The sequence below is a fragment of the Cebus imitator genome, unplaced genomic scaffold (assembly GCF_001604975.1).
Source record: "Cebus imitator isolate Cc_AM_T3 unplaced genomic scaffold, Cebus_imitator-1.0 Scaffold463, whole genome shotgun sequence".
Classification (NCBI taxonomy): Eukaryota; Metazoa; Chordata; class Mammalia; order Primates; family Cebidae; genus Cebus; species Cebus imitator.
Genome location: NW_016107778.1, coordinates 564,734 through 584,600, shown reverse-complemented (window position 1 = coordinate 584,600; position 19,867 = coordinate 564,734). Strand labels below are relative to the sequence as shown.

The following is a 19,867-nucleotide window of genomic DNA, read 5'->3' as shown; positions in this document are numbered from 1 at the left end:
AATTCTATAGAGGAAGTAGTATTCGGAAAAAAAAAAAGACCTGTGGGTTGAAAGTGCATGGTAAATTTTGGCAAGTATAAGTGCCTTGATATGGTTGGAGCAATGGGCCACACTAAGGAGTTTAGAATTTTTGTATGTAGGAGATGATGACTCAGTGAAGCATAAGAAAAACTCAGTCAGATTTTTATGGATGTCAGCAAGATGGCAGAATACAAGTTTTCATCTTCCCACAGAAACACTACTTTTGATAACCACCTATCAATAAGAATACCTTTGTGGGGACCCAGAAGTCTAGCAGAGAGGTCTCAGCATGTTGTTGGAGCAAAAAAATCTGAGAAAAGACATATTTAAGAGAGTAATAAGAACAGTTTCACCTTGCTAATGGCACCCCCTCCCAACGTAGCAAAGCTTGGTGCTAAGATAAACCACCTCAGCGCACAGTTTCTTCCATGGGGGGGATGTAAGAACATAGTGAATGCCCAGCTTGTCCAGCCATGTGAAGAGGCCCACTACTTTTGTAACCCAGTGAGGCCACTGATAGGATCAGCATGGCTGAACACTTTGGAGACAGCTAGTTGCAGGGAAAAGGAGGAGGACTCACAGCAACAAGGGGATTAAACTCAACACAGAGCCACCAATAAGCTCCAAGAGACTTTTAAATGTCATAGGATACATCATCTGTCCACATTCCCAACTGGCCCATGCATGTCCTCCACATTTCATGTGCCTTTTTTCCCATAGCTGGTGTCCCACATGTGACCCCAATATGGTACACATGAGCCTCTTTACATCATTCATGTGCATACTACATGGAGAAGCAGCCTGAATCTACTACCTAGGGAAAAGATGCTTTATATTGAACACATCAGGGCACTGCCCTAGCGAAAACAAATAAGAGGATGTCATCACCAGAGTGGTTGTATGGATTTAGGAGAAGACATACAACTTTAAGACATCCCACACCAAGAAAGAACAAGAGGAATGAAGTGGTTGCATTCATAGAAAAGGCCTGAGAGACCTACAGAATCCCTAGCCAGAGTGACTGGTGAAGGTCTCTCTCACTCTCTCTTCCAAAGCCAGCCAGTAAAGTCTAGAATATAATGGCTTCTTGAAATGTGAAGGTAGCAATGAAAGAATTTTTAAAAAGTCAGAGAAATATGACACCACCAAAGGAAGACAATAATCTTTAATAACCGACCTCAAAAAATGGTGATCTATAAATTGCCTAACAAATAATTCAAAATAATTGTTAAGGAAGCTCAGTGAGCTACAAGAGAACACAGAGAGACAGCCCAAGAAATTTAGGAAAACAATACATGAGAAAAACAAAAAAGCAACAATTTCAGCAAAAGGATAGAAATTACCAGAAAATAACCAAACAAATTCTGCTGATGATGAATACAATGAATAAACTGAAAAGGGCAATAGTGACTTTCCACAAAAGACTTGATGAACCAGAAGAAAAAATCTGTGCATTCAAAGATGGATTATTTTACATTAACCAGTCAGAGGATAAATGACAAAAATAATGAAAAAGGGGTGAAGAAAATCTATGAAATATATGGGACCCCATCAAGTAACAAAAGAGAGAAAAAGGTTATTTAAAGGAATAATGGCTGAAAATGTCCCAAATTTTGGGAGGAATATGGACATTCAGGTTCATGAAGCCCCAAATCTTAAAACATGAACAATCCAAAGATTATATAGTATAATCAAATAACCAAAAGTAGAAAGCAGTGAGAGAACTTTAAAAACAGCAAGAGGAAACTGACTCTTCACATGTGTATTAGTCCATTTTCATAGTGCTATAAAGATATAAACAAGATTGGGTAATTTATAAAGCAAAAAAAGGTAAATGGACTCACAGTTCCACATGGCTGTAGAGGCCTCACATTCATGGCAGGAGGTGAAAAAGGAGCAAAGGCACATCTTAGCGTGTGTGCATGGGATCTGCCTTTTTTTCTTTTTCCTTTTTTTCTTTTTTTTTTTTTTTTGAGACGGAGTCTCACTCTGTACCAGGCTGGAGTGTGGTGGCATGATCTCAGCTCACTGAAACCTCTGCCTCCCAGGATCAAGTGATTTTCCTGCCTCAGCCTCCTGAGTAGCTGGGATTACAGGCACATGCCACCACACCCAGCTAATTTTTGTATTTTTAGTAGAGACAGGGTTTCACCATGTTGGACATGATGGTCATGATCTCCTGACCTCATGATCCTCCCACCTCAGCCTCCCAAAGTGCTGAGATTACAGGTGTGAGCCACTGCACCTGACCGGAACTGCCCTTTATAAAGATTTATTCACTATCAAGAGAACAACACAGGAAAACCTGCCCCCAAGATTCAGTTACCTCCCACCAGGTTTCTCCCATAACGTGTGAGGATTATGGGAACTACAATTCAAGATGAGATTTGGGTGAGAACACAGCAAAACCATATCAACATGCAAGGGAGGTCTCATAAGGCTACCAGTATATTTCTCAGCAGAAACCTTTGCAGATGAGGAGAGAGTAGGGTGATCAATTTAAAGTGCCGAAAGAGCAAAAACTTTCAACCAAGACTACTACACATAGCAAAAATTTCAGAAATCAAGAGTTAAAGACTTCCCCATCCCCAAGAAAACTGAGAATGTCATCACCACTAGGCCTACATTACAAGAAATACTGAGGAATGTTCTTCAAGTTGAAACACAAAGATGCTAATCAGTAACATGAAAACATGTCAAAATATAAAACTCACTGATAAAGGTAAGCACATAGTCAAATGCAGAACACTCTAATACTGTAATGGTGGTGTATATATCACTTTTAACTCTAGTATGAATGTTAAGAGACAAAGATATAAAAATAAGTATAGTTTCTTTTTTTTTTTCCAGAAATGGTGTTCCATTTATTCACTGAAAAAGAGGGAGATTAGGCCTTCTTCATTCATTTTTCTCCAATCTCGCCAATCTCTCTCCCTTCATTTTTTTCCAAAATAACAACACACTGAGAAACATGTTTGTACAAAAATCGCATATTATTCCCCCCCTCACAAATTCAGGTGGCTGGATTACAGGAATAAAACCAGATCAAATATATGAAAAGAAACAGTCACCACTTATACTGAAACATAACAGTGTTAAGAATTCAGGTATTTTGTAGAATTATTACTATAGTAAAAATATTTCCACCTGGATCTTTTAAATTTGAAACTGATCACATTAAAGACCTGAGGTTAAAGGGGACCACAGTACAAACCAGAATTCTATTTTCCTTCTAGGACTCCAGGGGAACAGGTAAGTATTTGGAATGAGTTTCCTTTCGGAAAGACTGATGGGAAGTAGGGAAAACTCTGGCCCATTGTCAAAAGGCACTGGGGTCTTTCTGGAGCCAAATGCATTGGAACTAACCTCCAGTTAGGAATAAACTCATTCCCATTTCCACTCTCAAGAGTCCAGAACAAAAACAAAAGGACCAAGGTCTCCTCGGCTCCAGTTAAAGGCAAACCTGAGGGTTTGAAAGGCAAATCTCAATTGTGGTTTTATTTATTTATTTATTGCTTTCTGATATTAAAGAAAGAAGTTCTAACGTGTTTTATAGACACCTCTGTATACCCTCTCATATGTAAAACTTTATAAAATATATAGAAAAAGATATTCAAAGATGTCTACCTTGCATTCTGAATAATGAAACTGCCACTTGAGAATGTGAAGTGAAAAAGTCAGGTGCTTTGGAAACCAAGCTCTACCAAAAACACCCTTTTCCCACACATGGAAGGATAGAAGGTAGGGAAAGACAAGAGGAGAAAACCAGGAACTCTCAAGTCACTTGTCAGCAGGCAGGGGTAAATATGAGCTCAAATTAAGGCATTTTTGTTGCTTATCCTCTGGAATGGCATTTTACTCTCCCAGGCTGAGCACTCCAGACCTCAAAGCATGATGCTCTGACTGCCTAGTGAGTACCTTGTTACACCGGCATCTCTTTGAGAACCCTGTGGTAGACGGAATGTGAGATTCCAGAAAGGAAGGGAGAAGGTATAAGAAGCTGATATCCTGCTTCACTTTTCTCATCCCATCCTAACCTTAAAAGTACCAGTTTGCGAAATTCCACTCCCTGGCTACTGTAACAAGAGGTAGTTTGGGGACTTGTACCCCAGCCATCCTAACCAAGTGTCATGAGCTAAAACATTTAGCACTAACTCCTTTTTTTTTCTTTTACAGGGTTTTTTAAAGAGGGAGAAAAAAATGTAACCAAATCAGTGAATAGTAGGCTAGACTCATTGAGGGGCCATTACCCTAGATTCCTAATTTTCCAGGCTAGCTGAGGAAACTAAGGAATGTCTCCCAATTTTCCAAACCTCAAAGCTCATGTTGCTCTCAGAAAAACAAAACACTCACCCCGAATCCAACAAATCATCTGCATAATAAACCAGAGCCAGCGAGTCTGGGGAAGGAGCAGATGCTTGTACTCTCCTCTAGCAAATACTAGGTCAGTGGTATGTTCTGCCACATAGTGTGGAGGCCCTCAGAGGCCTCACTAGGGAATAAACTCACTGAGGTACTTGTTCCATATTTCTTTTAATTTTCATGCATTTGTGTGTGGCAAAAGTCTCAAACTTCACCATCAGCACCATTCTTAGCTCAGAAAAGCTGAAATAAGGTCACTTATAATGCCTTAAGTTTTGTCCCCTGTGGCTATCCCCCTTCTGCCCATCACTATTTTTTGATTCCTATTAACTTAGGATGCTCTCCTTTAAAACAATAATAACAGAATGATAAAAACATGATTATACAGTATTATCCACAGAAGCTTAAGACAAAGCAAAAAACTGAAAGACCAAAAATGATAAAGACATAGCATGCTAAAAATGACAGGACCTGCAGAGAAACTGTCAGCATACCCCCACACCAGGACAGGGGAGATGCAGATTATTTTAAGGATGACCAGGGCACACTGTTACCACAGGTTTCCCCTTAAGTGTTGACTGAGGACCCAACACAAAATGTGTCAAAGAGAGGGGTGATAAGAGGAATGGGGAGTCACAGGACACGTGCTTGGAGCTGTGAGAACAAAAACCCTGAAAGAAACCTAAGAAAGTTAAGGAACACAAATCTTGTCATCCCCACTCCAGCTCATAGTGGTGGGTGTGGACGTTCCCTGCATCTTCCAGGCTAAGGAGCATCTGAGGCTGGCAGGCCTGGAACAGGAGGTGGAGGGACCCCATCTGCAGGTGGTGGTGTTGGTGGCTGCTGCTGTGGTGGAGGGGGATACATACTGTTAGGTGCTGTCAGTGGTACCTGGGGTCCTAAGTTGTTTCCTGTCATTTGAGGCATTCTAGGAGGGATGGGGCCACTCCCAGAGGGCTGGACGTTAGCTGCAACTGGGAATCATTCGGCCTGCCATGTGCTGTCTAGGCATCATGGAACCTGGGCATGGTATCTGACCCGGCTGGGGTGGATGACGTGGTGGCATCTGGTGGTGCATTAGAGGGTAGGGAGGGAGCTGTTGATAAGGCATCATGCCAGGGTGCCCTGCTGCTCCAAGTGGGGCCAGGCCAGGTCCTCCTGATTGCTGGTGTGCCTGTTGAGGTTTCTGGCCATGCTGCTGCTGTTCCATTTGCTGTCGTGCTCATAATTCAGCATACTTCAACTGTTCCATGTGGAAGTTTTGGCGTTCAGTAAGCAACTACTGCCTCTGTTGTTCTAGAGTTTCTTTCTCCCTGTCCATGATAGTTTCCAGCTCTTCAAAATGTCAAAGTTTGATCTCTAGTTTCTTCATTTGTGTCTCAACCAGGAGAGCTACCAGGGACTTGATGTTTCTTTCTTCCACTGCAGCCAAGTGCTTGCCTTTGATAGCAGCTGAGGCAAGAGCAGCTGCTGCGGCTGTGGCAACATTTCCTTCAACAATTTCATGTTCTACTTTCCTCTTCCCAATATCATTTTCTCTTTGTTTACATTTATCAGTGAATTCTTTGTTCTCTTCAGTCTCCTTTTCTTCTGATTTTGTATTCTCACTCCACTATCCTGTTCCTTTTCACCATTTTTTTTCATTTACTCCATCTTGTGCTTTATCACCTTCATCTGTTTCATTTTCCACTTTGTTTTCTGACTTTTCAGGATACTGACCATCAGAATCAGCTTCCATTTTTTCCTCTTCAGCTCCTTCAAGCTTCTCTGGCTTATCAGGCCCTGGGACTGCAATGCAGCTGCTCTCCAGGCCGTACGTGGGATCCACTTTTCCAGAGACTCATGCTGCTTTCTTGTACTTCTTGACATGAGCTTCAACCAATTCCAGTGGTACCTCATCCTGGACCTAAGAAAATTCCTCCAAAGCCACTTTTGTTGCAGCAGATGCCATGCAAGTGTCCACCACAGATGCCAAAAAAGCAACAGTACTCATGACTGGATTTCCTGACTGACTAAATGGGATGGACTGGTAGGCCAAAGGCCCCAGGGAAGCATCTGAATTCTCAAGGTATGGGTCCTCAATGGGAAGTCTCAAAAAGTGGAGGATACATTCATCCTGAATGTGACTTACAACATGTTCTGACACTTTGTTCCAATCATCCTTGTACATGTCCAGGGCCTCCAGAAGTAGAAAGGCCTTCTGTTCAGTCTATTCTCTTCCAGCACTAGCACCTTTACTCTTGACTAATGTTTTCTTGGAGTAGATGTCAGTACGAAGACCAAAGTTCTGCAAATCAATTGGTTTTTCCTTGCTTTTCTCAGGAAAATTTAGCATCTGTTGAGCATCAGGGACCTGAAGTGATCGAAGATGCAGAGGCACAAGCCCAGAGGAGTATCAGCTAATACATTAAAATGAGGACTAGGAGGCAGTTCCATTACTATGGGTCTACTTTCTGGGTCAACTTGGTAATTAACAAGTTCCCACTTCTCTAAAAGGGCATAGACCCTCATTACAGCACATACATCTCCAGTCAGGTTCCTCTGACAAGCAGTGCTGGTTAAGTACTCTTGGGTGTTTAGGCGATACATGTCAATCATAAAGTTTTGATATACCAAGTATATTTCTGGAGTCTTGGATTTGTTTTTTCCATTGAAGAACTCAGGAAGAGCATGCTGTTCACTCACGTGAATACAGTTATAATCAAACCATGATGCATAACTAGGAATAATAATGTGATTTGTCTGCTCTATCACATTATCTTCACCAGGGTCAACTGACTGACTCTGATCACCTTTGGCAGGATCTTCATCTTCCTTTCCTCCTGCTGTGATTGTTTCTTCATTCTGCTCATCTAGATCTGCTACAGTTCTTCCTTTAACAGGTATATTTTCACTATCTTTCTTTAGGTTCACATTTCTGGGAAGTACTACTTCTTCTATGTTGGGTATGGGTGTTGGGTCTTCCATATCCTTGGTTAGATCTTCTTGTTCATCTTCCTCTTTCTGACTTCTATGCTTCCCATAAAGGCTGGCTTGGCCTTTCTTTCCACTCTTCTTCCGTGATTCTGTTGATGTGGGAGGGGGAGGCGAAGGCGAATGTTTCCTCTTTCGAGCATTAGCTGATGCTTTTCTATCTCTTCTTTCTGGACTTCTGACTGGCTCTTCATTCTTTCTTGAAATCCGCTGATGAAAACTCACAGGCTTCCTATTTTCATCCACTCATAATCCTCCTCAATCATCCATTCATTGAAAATATCAGTGTCCAAGATCCATTTTACATGAAGCTTCCATGGCTTTTCTGCAATTGGTGGATCTTCAATTTTGGCATCAACATCATTACTATGGACCCAAGTATCATAGCTGTCTGGGTAAAAGCCCCAATGCACTAACACTTGCTTGTCTTTTCTCGTCACCAGTCTCAACCATTCTTCATCCTCTTATGAGGAAGAATATGAATAAACGTGGTGGGAAGCTTTTGACTTCTCATCAGTAAATGTTCCCTGATGTTGTTTGATAATGTCTTTCAATTTGTTAGCCAACTTTAGATCAATGTCTAGAATGAGGTAGATGTTGGATCTGGTCAAACAATTGTTCTGCACCAAAGTTTTTTCAATATTCATAAACATTTCCATATTACGATCCATTTGGGATGGGTTCTGTAGGTCAAACCTCCACCATCCCTGTTCATTTTTATACTTGTAAGCAGCACCAAGAATGTGACACAAGGTTCCTCCAGCTTTGAAATCCATGAAACATTTTGCAGGGAGTTTGGTGAAGGCCGGGTTGGTGACGTGCTTCCCAAAGACATCTTCCTGGAACTGAAGAAGCTGTATTACTAGCACAGCCAGTGTTTTATTTGTAGGAGCATCCGCATGAACGTACTTCTTGTAGTGCTTGCCCAGCCATACCCACACCGAATCCAGCTGGGACACCATCTCTGGGCTCTCCCAAAACTTGGTGGCCAGGCCTGGTCCTTCCACTGATAAACGGCCAGGCCTGCAGCTGCCACAGTGGCCCTGAGCCTGTGACACCTACTGCTGCACCCTGGCTGCTGCCACCGCCCACTGCTGCAGCCATTGTCGTGGCTCATTGTCCCTACTGCCTGGCCCACCCCATCCCTCATGGTGCTTCCCGTTCGCTCCCACCAAAATAAGTATAGTTTCATTAATTTGTTAATAGATATCAATAAAAAAAGATGTAAATTGAGATAACAATAACAAAATGAGAGGGGAGGGGAGAGCAAAAACATAGCTTTTATATGTAAGTCAAATTTTTATCAGCTTAAAATACAGGATTATAATTATAAGATGTGTTATGTGAGCCTCATGCTAAGCACAAAGAAAAAAAATCCCTAGTAAACAGAACATAAAGGAACCAAAGCATCCCGCTGCAAAAAATTATCAAATCATTTAAAAATACAGCAGGATAGGAAGAAGAAAAAAGAAACTACACATCTGTCAGAAAACAATGAAAAGAAATGGAATAATTCTAATAAGTATTTCCCTGTCAATAATTATTTTAAATGTAAATGCATTAAATTCTCCAAAAAGAAAGACAAAAAGTGGCAGGATGCATAAAAAACAGAATCCAACAATTTGCTACCAACAAGATAAACACTTTAGCTTTAAGCACACAAATAGGCTGAAAGCAAAGGGGCAGAAAAATATTTTATGCAAGTTGTAATGAAAGAGAGCAGGCATGGCTATTCTTACATAAGATGAAATGGACTCAACGTAAAAAAAAAACTGTCACAACAAACAAGGTAATTATACGATGACAAAGGGGTTAATTAATCATGAGGATATAACATTACATATATATGTGTCTAACATCAGAGTACCTAAATATATGAAGCAAATATTAATAGATATGAATGGAGAAATAGAGATCAATGAAAAATAGTAGGGAACTTGAATACCCCATTTTCAACATGAGGCACATCATCCAGGCAGAAAATCAATAAGGAATCATTGAACTTGAAATGCAGGTTAGGCCAAATGGACCTATCAGAGATATACAGAACATCCCAGCAAACAGCAGCAGCAGAATGCACATTCTTCTCAAGGCCATATGGAACATTCTCTAGGATAGATCACATGTTAGGCACCAAAAGTAGGCAACAAATTTAAGAACAACAATTTAAGTAGGCAACAAATTTAAGAACATTGAAATTACTTTAAATATCTTTTCTGACCACAATGATATGAAACAAAATCAATGGTAGGATGAAAATTGGAAAATTCCCATGTATGTGAAAGTAAAACAGTACATCGCTGAACAAACAATGGGTCAAAATAGAAATCAAAGGGACGTCAAAAAATACCTTTAGACAAATAAACAGAGAAATGCAACACATCAAAACATACGAGATGCAGCAAAAGATGTTCTAAGAGCAAAGTTTACAGCAATAGATTCCTAGGTTCAGATAGAGAACAGGCTAAAATAAACAATCTAATCATACACCTAAGGAAACTATTAATAAAAATTTAAAAGAAAATCTAGCAAAAGGAAGAAAATAGTTGAGAATGGAACAGCAATAAATTATGTAGATGCTAGAAAAACACTAGAAAATATCAATAAAACTAAGAATGTTTTTACAACAATAAACAAAATTGGCAAATCTTTACCTAGATTTATCAAGAAAAAAGAAAAGTAAAATTATGATTGAAAGAGTAGAAATTACAATTGACACTGCAGATATACAAAAGATCATAAGAGACTGCTATGACCAATTATATGACCATAAATTGGATAATCTAGAAGAATGGGATAAATTCCTATAAGAATAAAAACTATAGACTAAATGAAGAACTAGAAAATCTGAACAGACCAGGAAAAAGTAAGGGCATGTAATCAGTAATCAGAAAAACCTTCCAACAAGGAAAGCCCAGGACCATATTATTTCACTGGTGAATTCTGGCATACATTTCAAGAAGAGTTAATGCCAATCCGTCTCAACTTTTCCAAAAACTTGAAGGGGTTAAACACTTCCAAATTCATTTTACGAGACCAGCAATCATACCAAAGGGAGACAAGGACACTACGAGTAAATAAAACTATAGGCCAGTGTCTCCAATGAACATAAATGCAAATATTCTCAACAAAATACTCACAAACCAAATATGACAGCAACTTAAAAGAGTGATACATTATGACCATGTAGGATTTATCCTGGCTATGCAAAGATGGTTCAAACTACAAAAATCAATAAATCTGGTTTATGAAACTAGCACAACAAAAAAGAAAAAAATGAATAATCATCTCAATAGGTGTAGGAAAAACATTGGAAAAAATTCTGTATCTTTTCATAATGGAAACTCTCAACAAATTAGGTGTAGAAGGAACGTACCTCAACACAATAAGGGCCACATAACAAAAGCCCATGACTATCATTATGCTTGACGGTGAAAAGTTGAAAGACCTTCCTCTCAGCTCAGGAAAAAGACAAGGATGCCCACTCTCACTGCTTTGATTCAATCTAGTACTAGAAGTCCTAACTAGAGAAACTGGGAAATAAATTGAAATAAAAGACCTCCTCCTCCCTCCCACAAAGAAAAAAAAAGTAAAATTGCCTTTGTTTGCAGATGGCATAATCTTATATATAAAAATGATCCATAAATACTTCAAAAATGCTGTTACAACTAATAAATTCAAGTAAAGTTTCAGGATACAAAATCAGTGTCATAAATGGCAGTGTTTCTATATGCTAACAAAATATTAAAAATGAATTTAACAAAATAATTCAATTTACAATAGCTGTAAAATCCACTTAAGAATAAATTTAACCAAGGAGGTGACAGATCTATAGGCAAAAACTACAGCAAGTTGGCTAAAGTAATTATAAAAGACAGAACTGAAAGTAAAGTTATCTTACGTTCATGGATTGGAAGGATCAACATTGTTACAATGTCCAAACTACCCAAAGCAACCTACAGATCCAGTGCAATCTGTATCAAAATTCCAATGACAGAGGAGAGGAGGCAGAGCAAACTGGCCAGTTAGAAGCCTCCAGCAACTTCCCTCCCCCCACCCCACCCTCCTACACAGGAACACCACATTGAACAACTATCCACCCCCCACCCCGTCACCTTCATGAAAAACAAAAATCAGATGAGCAATTACAGCACCTGCTTTTAACATCACAGTTAGAAATTAATTGGAAAGACAGTTTTAAATGGCTTACACCACCTTTCATCCATTGCCTAGCAATAGCTGTGTGGTGCAAAGAGAGAATCTGTGCACTTGAATGAGGGAGTACAGTGCATTAGAACTTGGTGTTGCCCCATCACAGCAGAAAGCACCCACAGACAGAGTATTTAGACCAGCTCTAGATAGAGGGGAGTGGCCCATCTCAGTGGTTGGAACCTGAGCTCTGGAAAACCCTGCCATCATGGTGCTTTGGGGTCCTAAGTAAACTTGAAAGCCATTCCAGGCCATTAGGACTGCAATTTCTGGGCAAACACTGGTGCTCTGCTAGACTCAAAGCCGATAGATATATGGTTAACATGACCCAGCGAGACACCAACAGGGGTGGCCAAAAGAGGGCTTATGTCATCCCTTGCAAAACCCCAGGCAGCAAGTCTGACAGTTCTTGGAGAAACTTCTTACCTCTGCTTGAGGAAAGGAGAGGAGAAAGTAAAGAGGACTTTGCCTAGCTACTTGGACATCAGCTCAGCTGCAGTAGAATAGTGTACCAGGCAGAGTCCTGAGGCCTCCATTTGGGACTCTAGCTCCTGGATGACACTTCTAGATGTACTCTGGACAAGAGGGGGACCCACTTCCTTGAAGGGAAGAACTCAGTCCTCACAGGACTCACCTGCCAACTACAGAGCTACCAGGCACTAAATAATCGGCAGTGGTACCCAGGCAGTTCTCACTTCAGGCCTTGGGTGAGACTCAGAGCCATGTGGGCTTCAGGTGTGACCCAGCACACTTCCAGCTGTGATAGCTATAGAGAATCTTTCTGCTTAAGGAAAGAAGAGGGAAGTAGAGGTGATGTTCCCTTTCAATGTGGGTACTAGTTCAGCCACAGTGGGGTAGAACATCAAGAGGGCCCCTGGGGTGTCTGCTTCCAGGCCTTGGCTGCTGGATAGCATTTCTGTGCCTGCCCTGGGCCAGAGGGAAGACCATTGCCATGAAGGTAGAGACAGGACTGGGAGCACTCACCACAAGCTTACTGAAGGGGCCTTTGCCTATGAGAGAACACTGTTGGTAGCCAGACAGTAATTACCATGAGAACATGGTGGATGTGGCCATGGAGAGAAACTCCTCTGCTTGAGAAAAGGGGGTGGAAGAGTGGGAAAGACTTGTATTGCAGCTTAGGTGCCAGTGCAGCCACAGTAGAATAGAGTAGCAGGTAGATTCTAAAGGTTCCCTATCCAGGCCCTGACTCCCAGATGGCACCTCTGGACCCACCCAGGTCTTCTGTGAATTCATCAATATGAAGGGAAGGACATAGCCTGGCAGGATTAGGGACCTGCTTGTTGTAGAGCCCCTGGGCCTTCAATGAACACAGGCGGTAGCCAGGCAGTGGTCACTGTGGACCATAAGCGAGATTCAGTGCTGTACTAGCTTTGAATTTGACCCAGCTCAGTCCCAGTAATGATGAGCAGAATCGTTATTGTGTCTCCCCTTCTCCAGTTCTAGGTGGCTCAGAGCAAAGAGGGATGCCTCTTGTGTTTGGGGGAAAGTAAAGGAAGAGAACAAGAGTCTCTGCATGGTACCCAGGGAGTTATCCAATATCTTACCCAAGACCACCAAGGTGGTACTTCTATGAGTCTGCAAGACTCACAGGATTACTAGGCTTGGTCTGCCCTCTAATGCAGATATGGCTACAGTGGCCAAATATTTTGATCACAGCACTCAATTATTTTTGAATACTTGGAAAGCTTTTTTAAGAAAGAGAGGTACAAACAATCCCGGACTGTGATGACTGCAATAAATACCTAACTTTTCAATGCTCAGACATTGATGAACATCCATATGCATCAAGATCTTCCAGGAAAACATGACCTCACCAAATGAACTAATTAAGACACCAGGGACCAACCCCAGAGTGACAACGTTGTTATTTTTCAGACAGAGAATTCAAAATTGCTGTTTTGAGGAGGCTCAACAAAATTCAGAATAACACAGGAAAGGGATATGAAATCCTATCAGGTAAATTTAACAAATAAATTGAAATAATTTTGTAAAAATAAGCAGAAATTCTGGAGATAAAAACTTCAATTGACATACTGAAGAATACATCAGTGTCTCTCAGTGGAAGAATTAACCACACAGAGAAAAAGAATTAGTGAGTTTGAAGATAGACTATTTGAAAACACGCAGTCAAAGAAGACAAAACAAAAAAGAATAAAAAACAATAAAGCATGCCTGTGGGTTCAGAAAATACCCTGAAGGGGGAAAATATAAGTTGTTGGCCTTAAAGAGGAAGGAGGGAGACAGAGAGAGAGCAAGAAAGAGACAAAGACAAAGATAAGGGTAGAAAGTTTATTTAAAGAGATAATAACAGAAAATTATTCAAACCTAGAGAAAAATACCAATATTCAAGTACAAGAGGGTTATAGAACACCAAAGAGATTGAACCCAAAGAAGTCTCCCCAAAGACATTGAATGATCAAACTCCCAAAGGTCAAGGCTAAGAAAATGGTCCTAAATTTAGCAAAAGAAAATGAAAAAATAACATACAATGGAGCTCCAATACTTCTGGCATAAGACTTCTTGGTGGATACCTTACAGGCCAGGAAAGAGTGACATGACGTATGTAAAGTGCTGTAGGAAAGAAATATTTTATCCCAGAATAGTATATGCAGGGAAAATATCCTTCAAACATGGAGGAAATATAAAGACTTTCCCAGACAAATCAAAGCTAAGGGATTTCATCCACACCAGACCTATTCTAAAAGAAATGCTAAATGGAGTTTTCCCATTGGAAAGAAAAGAATGTTCATGAGCAATAAGAAATCATCAGGGGGCACAAAACTCACTCGTAATAATAAAGATATAGACAAACATTATTATAATACTAATTGTGGTGTATAAACTACTGATAACATGAGTAGAAAGATTAAAAGATGAACCCATCAGCAGTAGTAACTACAACTTTTCAAGGCATGGACAGTATAATATGATATACACAGAAATAACAAAAAGATAAAAGGGGGGTGATGAAATTATAGTAGTTTTCATTATTTCTCTCTTTGCTTGTTTGATAGTTTACTTGTTTTTCCAATTACTGTAACTTTGTCATCAATTCAAAATAATGTATATAAGATGTTATTTGCAAGCCTCATGGTAACTNAAAACACCATAGAGAGAAACAGAGTAAGATGGCAAAATGTAAGGATCTATCAATCGTCCTCCATGCAAAGAAACCAACTTAGCAATTATCTACACAAAAAAAGTACCTTCATAAGAACGAAAATTTAGGTAAGCACTCACTAGCTGGTTTTAACTTTATATCACTTCAGTTCTGTGAAGAAGGTCAGTGGTAACTTGATGGGGATAGTGTTGAATCTATAAATTACTTTAGGCAGTATGACAATTTTGACAATACTGATTCTTCCTAACCATGAGCATGGAATGTTTCTCCATCTGTTTTTGTCCTCTCTTATTTCCTTGAGCAGTGGTTTGTAGTTCTCCTTGAAGAGGTCCTTTACATCCTTTGTTAGTTGTATTCCTAAGTATTTTCTTCCCTTTGTAGCAATTGTAAATGGGATTTCGCTCATGATTTGGCTCTCTGTCTGTTGTTGGTGTATAGGAATGCTTGTGATTTCTGCATATTGATTTTGTATCCTGAGACTTTGCCAAAATTGCTTATCAGCTTGAGGAGATTTGGGGCTGAAATGATGGGGTCTTCTAAATATATGATCATGTCATCTGCAAATAGGGACAATTTGACTTTTTCTTTTCCTAATTGAATGCCCTTTATTTCTTTTTCTTTCCTGTTTGTTCTGGCTAGAACTTCCAATACTATATTGAATAGGAGTGGTAAGAGAGGGCATCCTTGTCTAGTGCCAGTTTTCAAAGGGAATGCTTCTAGTTTTTGCCCATTCAGTATGATACTGACTGTGGGTTTGTTGTAAGTAGCTTTTATTATTTTGAGATACGTTCCATCGATACCTAGTTTATTGAGAGTTTTTAGCATAAAGACTGTTGAATTTTGTCAAAGGCCTTCTCTGCATCTATTGAGATAATCATGTGGTTTTTTTCTTTGGTTCTGTTTATGTGGTGGATTACATTTATAGATTTGCATATGTTGAACCAGCCTTGCATCCCCAGGATGAAGCCTACTTGATCATGATGGATAAGCTTTTTGATGTGCTGTTGGATTCGGTTTGCCAGTATTTTATTGAAGATTTTTGCATCTATGTTCATCATGGAGATTATCCTGTATATCACTCAAAGAGGCACTGGCAGAGGTTAAGAAAGACATTCTTGAAATGACGATGACACCCTCCCTCCATCCACCAGCAGCAGCCAGGTGGTATCCAGAGAGAATCTGTGCACTTGGGAGAGGGCGACTATAGGGATTGTTAGACATTGCATCAAGCTCAGTGCTACCCTGTCAAATGAGAAAGGAAAACTGGACTGAATTCATCTGACATCCATCCACAGAGGGAGTATTTAAATCAACCTTAGTCAGAGAGGAGTCGCCTATTCCAGCAGTTGGAATTCAAGTTCTGGCAAGCCTCCCCACTATGAGTTAAAGTGCTCTGTTTCTGTAAGTAAATGAAAGGCAGTCTAGGCCATAAGGACTGCAACTCCTAGTTGAGTCCTACAGCTGAACTGGGCCCAGTGCTAGTGGACTTGGAAGGCATGTGGCCTAAGGAAAGGAAGTTAATGAGCAATCAGAAATCATCTGAAAGTACAAACCCCACTGTTAATAGTAAGTACACAGAAAAACATTATAACACTGCAATAGTGGTGTGTAAACTACTCTTAAGTAGAAAAATGAAATTATGAACCAATCAAAAATAATAACTAAAATAATCTTTCAAGAAATTGACAGTATAATTAGACATACAAAGAAACAACAAAAAGTTAAAAAGCAGGAGGGAGGATTTGATGAAGTTAAAATGTAGAGTTTTTATAAGTTCTTTTTTTGCTTGTTCAATAGTTTACTTTTTTGTTTTCACAATCAGTGTTAATTTGTCAGCCTTTTAAAATAACAGGTTACAAGATGTTATTTGCAAACCTCATGGTAACCTCAAATAAAAAAGTCCACAACAGATAGAGACAAAATAAAAAGCAAGAAATTAAAACATACCACAGGAGAATACCACCTTCACAAAAAGGAAGACAGGAAGGAAAGAAGGAAGGAAGGAAGAGAAGACCAGAAAACAACAAAATTGCAGGATAAAATTCTTACTAATCAATACTAACATTGAATGTAAATTGACTCAATTCCTTAACCAAAAGACATACATTGTCTGAATTGATTGAAAAATAAAATACCCAACAATCCGTTGCCTGCAAGAAACATGCTTTACCTATTAAGGAACACATAGACTGAAAATAAGTGGATGGAAAAAGATATTCCTTGCCAATGGAAACCAAAAACAGAGGAGGAATAGCTGTATCTGTTTCAGAGAAAATATAAGAAAGGATAATAAAGGCCATTATATTTTGGTAAAGGAGTCAATGTATCAAGGAGACGTAAAAAATTGCAAATATATATCTTACCAACCCTGGAGCATTTATATATATATAAAGCAAATATTATTTTTTAATTATTATTTTAAGGTTTTTTTTCCCATTTATTTATTTTATTGCATTTTAGGTTTTGGGGTACATGTAAAGAACATGCAAGATTGTTGCATAGGTACACACGTGGCAGTGTGATTTGCTGCCTTCCTCCCCATCACCTACATCTGGCATCTCTCCCCTTGCTATCTCTCCCCAGCTCCCCACCACCCACCAACCCTCCCCTTCTCCCCCCCCCAACTGAAGATCAAACACCGCATGTTCTCACTCATAGGCGGGTGTTGAACAATGAGAACACATGGACACAGGGAGGGGAGCAAATATTATTATAACTAAAGAGAAAGACCCCAATACGATAAAAGCGAGGACTTCAACACCCCACTTTCAGCACTGCACAGATCATCCAGAGAGAAAATCAACAAAGAAACATCAGAATTATTCTGCACAAAATGTACTTAACTGATATTTACAGAACATTTTATCCAATAGCTGTCAAATATACATTTCTTTCCTCAGTACATGGATCATTCTCAAGGATAGGCCATGTGTTAGGTCACAAAACAAGTCTGAAATAATTGAAAAAATTGACACGGTCTTTGAGCTAAGCCGAGGTGGTCGCTTGTAGCACAGCCTCCCCACAGCTGTGGATCCCCGCTTAAGCCTCCTGTGGAAGCCCGGGCCCACTTCGCAGCTTTCTCCCTTTGTCTCATAACCATGTCCACCAACGAGAATGCACCTACACCAGCTGCCCGTCTTAACAGATTCAAGAACAAGGGAAAAGACAGTACAGAAATGAGGCGTCACAGAATAGAAGTCAATGTGGAGCTGAGGAAAGCTAAGAAGGGTGATCAGATTTTGAAGAGGACAAATGTCAGCTCATTTCCTGATGATGCTACTTCTCCGCTGCAGGAAAACCGCAACAACCAGGGCACTGTAAATTGGTCTGTTGATGACATTGTCATCAAAGGCATAAATAGCAACAATGTGAAAAATCAGCTCTAAGCTACCCAAGCTGCCAGGAAACTATTTTCTAGAGAAAAACAGCCCCCCATAGACAACATAATCCGGGCTGGGTTTTTTCCAAAATTTGTGTCCTTCTTGGGCAGAACTGATTGTAGTCCCATTCAGTTTGAATCTGCTTGGGCACTCACTAACATTGCTTCTGGGACATCAGAACAAACCAAGGCTGTGGTAGATGGAGGTGCCATCCCAGCATTCATTTCTCTGTTGGCATCTCCCCATGCTCACGTCAGTGAACAAGCTGTATGGGCTCTAGGAAACATTGCAGGTGATGGCTCAGTGTTCCGAGATTTGGTTATTAAGTACGGTGCAGTTGACCCACTCTTGGCTCTTCTTGCAGTTCCCGATATGTCATCTTTGGCATGTGGTTACTTACGTAAACTTACCTGGACGCTTTCAAATCTGTGCCACAACAAGAATCCTGCACCCCCGTTAGATGCTGTTGAGCAGATTCTTCCTACCTTAATTAGGCTCCTGCATCATGATGATCCAGAATTATTAGCAGATACCTGCTGGGCTATTTCCTACCTTACTGATGGTCCAAATGAACGAATTGACATGGTCGTGAAAACAGGAGTTGTGCCCCAACTCGTGAAGCTTCTAGGAGCTTCTGAATTGCCAATTGTGACTCCTGCACTATGAGCCATAGGGAATATTGTCATTGGTACAGATGAACAGACTCAGGTTGTGATTGATGCAGGAGCGCTTGCCGTCTTTCCCAGCCTGCTCACCAACCCCAAAACTAACATTCAGAAGGAAGCTACATGGACAATGTCAAACATCACAGCTGGCCGTCAGGACCAGATACAGCAAGTTGTGAATCATGGATTAGTCCCATTCCTTGTCAGTGTTCTTTCTAAGGCAGATTTTAAGACACAAAAGGAAGCTGTATGGGCTGTGACCAACTATACCAGTGGTGGAACAGTTGAACAGATTGTGTACCTTGTTCATTGTGGCGTAATAGAACCATTAATGAACCTCTTAACTGCAAAAGATACCAAGATTATTCTGGTTATCCTGGATGCTATTTCAAATATCTTTCAGGATGCTGAGAAACTAGGTGAAACTGAGAAACTTAGTATAATGATTGAAGAATGCGGAGGCTTAGACAAAATTGAAGCTCTGCAAAACCATGAAAATGAGTCTGTGTATAAAGCTTCATTAAACTTAATTGAGAAGTATTTCTCTGTAGAGGAAGAGGAAGATCAAAATGTTGTGCCAGAAACTACCTCTGAAGGCTATACCTTCCAAGTTCAGGATGGGACTCCTGGGACCTTTAACTTCTAGATAATGTAGCTGAGGTATAAATCTGTTGTGTACTATGTTTGGTATTTTGTCTTCCTGTGTCTCTACGAAGAACTCTTTCTAAATGTGGTTTGTTATTGTAGCACTTTTTACACTGAAACTATACTTGAACAGTTCCAACTGTACATACTGTATGAAGCTTGTCCTCTGGCTACGTTTCTTATTTCTATGTGGAATTTCATATCTTGCAGCCTCCTGTAAATAAACATTAAAACCCACCCTTTACTTCACCATGCCTATGTATTGCTTTCTAATTTGGGATCTTTAATGTTGCAAGTGAAGGATAACCTATCCAAACTGATACGATTAATCAGAGGCAGTCCTGGTTGCAGTTTTTTAGAATATTATGCAGCCATCAAAAACGATGAGTTTGGGTCCTTTGTAGGGACATGGATGAACCTGGAAACCATCATTCTCAGCAAACCGACAGAAGAGCAGAAGATCAAACACC

General features: G+C 40.1%; 2 protein-coding genes and 1 pseudogene across 5 annotated transcripts in view; 2 read left to right on the top strand and 1 right to left on the bottom strand.

Moving 5' to 3' along the window:
- ZC3H12B (zinc finger CCCH-type containing 12B) overlaps positions 1 to 19,867 on the top strand; it is a 500,390-nt gene that overhangs the window by 196,695 nt on the left and 283,828 nt on the right. The window lies entirely within an intron of this gene.
- LOC108291690 lies at positions 4,542 to 9,910 on the bottom strand (annotated as a pseudogene). The gene has a single exon (XR_001820016.2). The product of XR_001820016.2 is annotated as an SWI/SNF complex subunit SMARCC1-like (transcript).
- On the top strand, positions 17,706 to 19,647 carry LOC108291693 (importin subunit alpha-1-like). The gene has a single exon (XM_037732674.1). The coding sequence runs from the start codon at positions 18,883 to 18,885 to the stop codon at positions 19,396 to 19,398; it is 516 nt and encodes a 171-aa protein (XP_037588602.1). The 5' UTR covers positions 17,706 to 18,882; the 3' UTR covers positions 19,399 to 19,647.

Bases quoted from the DNA above. Each gene is read 5' to 3' on its own strand.
- LOC108291693 (XM_037732674.1), top strand. From the start codon at position 18,883: ATGTCAAACATCACAGCTGGCCGTCAGGACCAGATACAGCAAGTTGTG.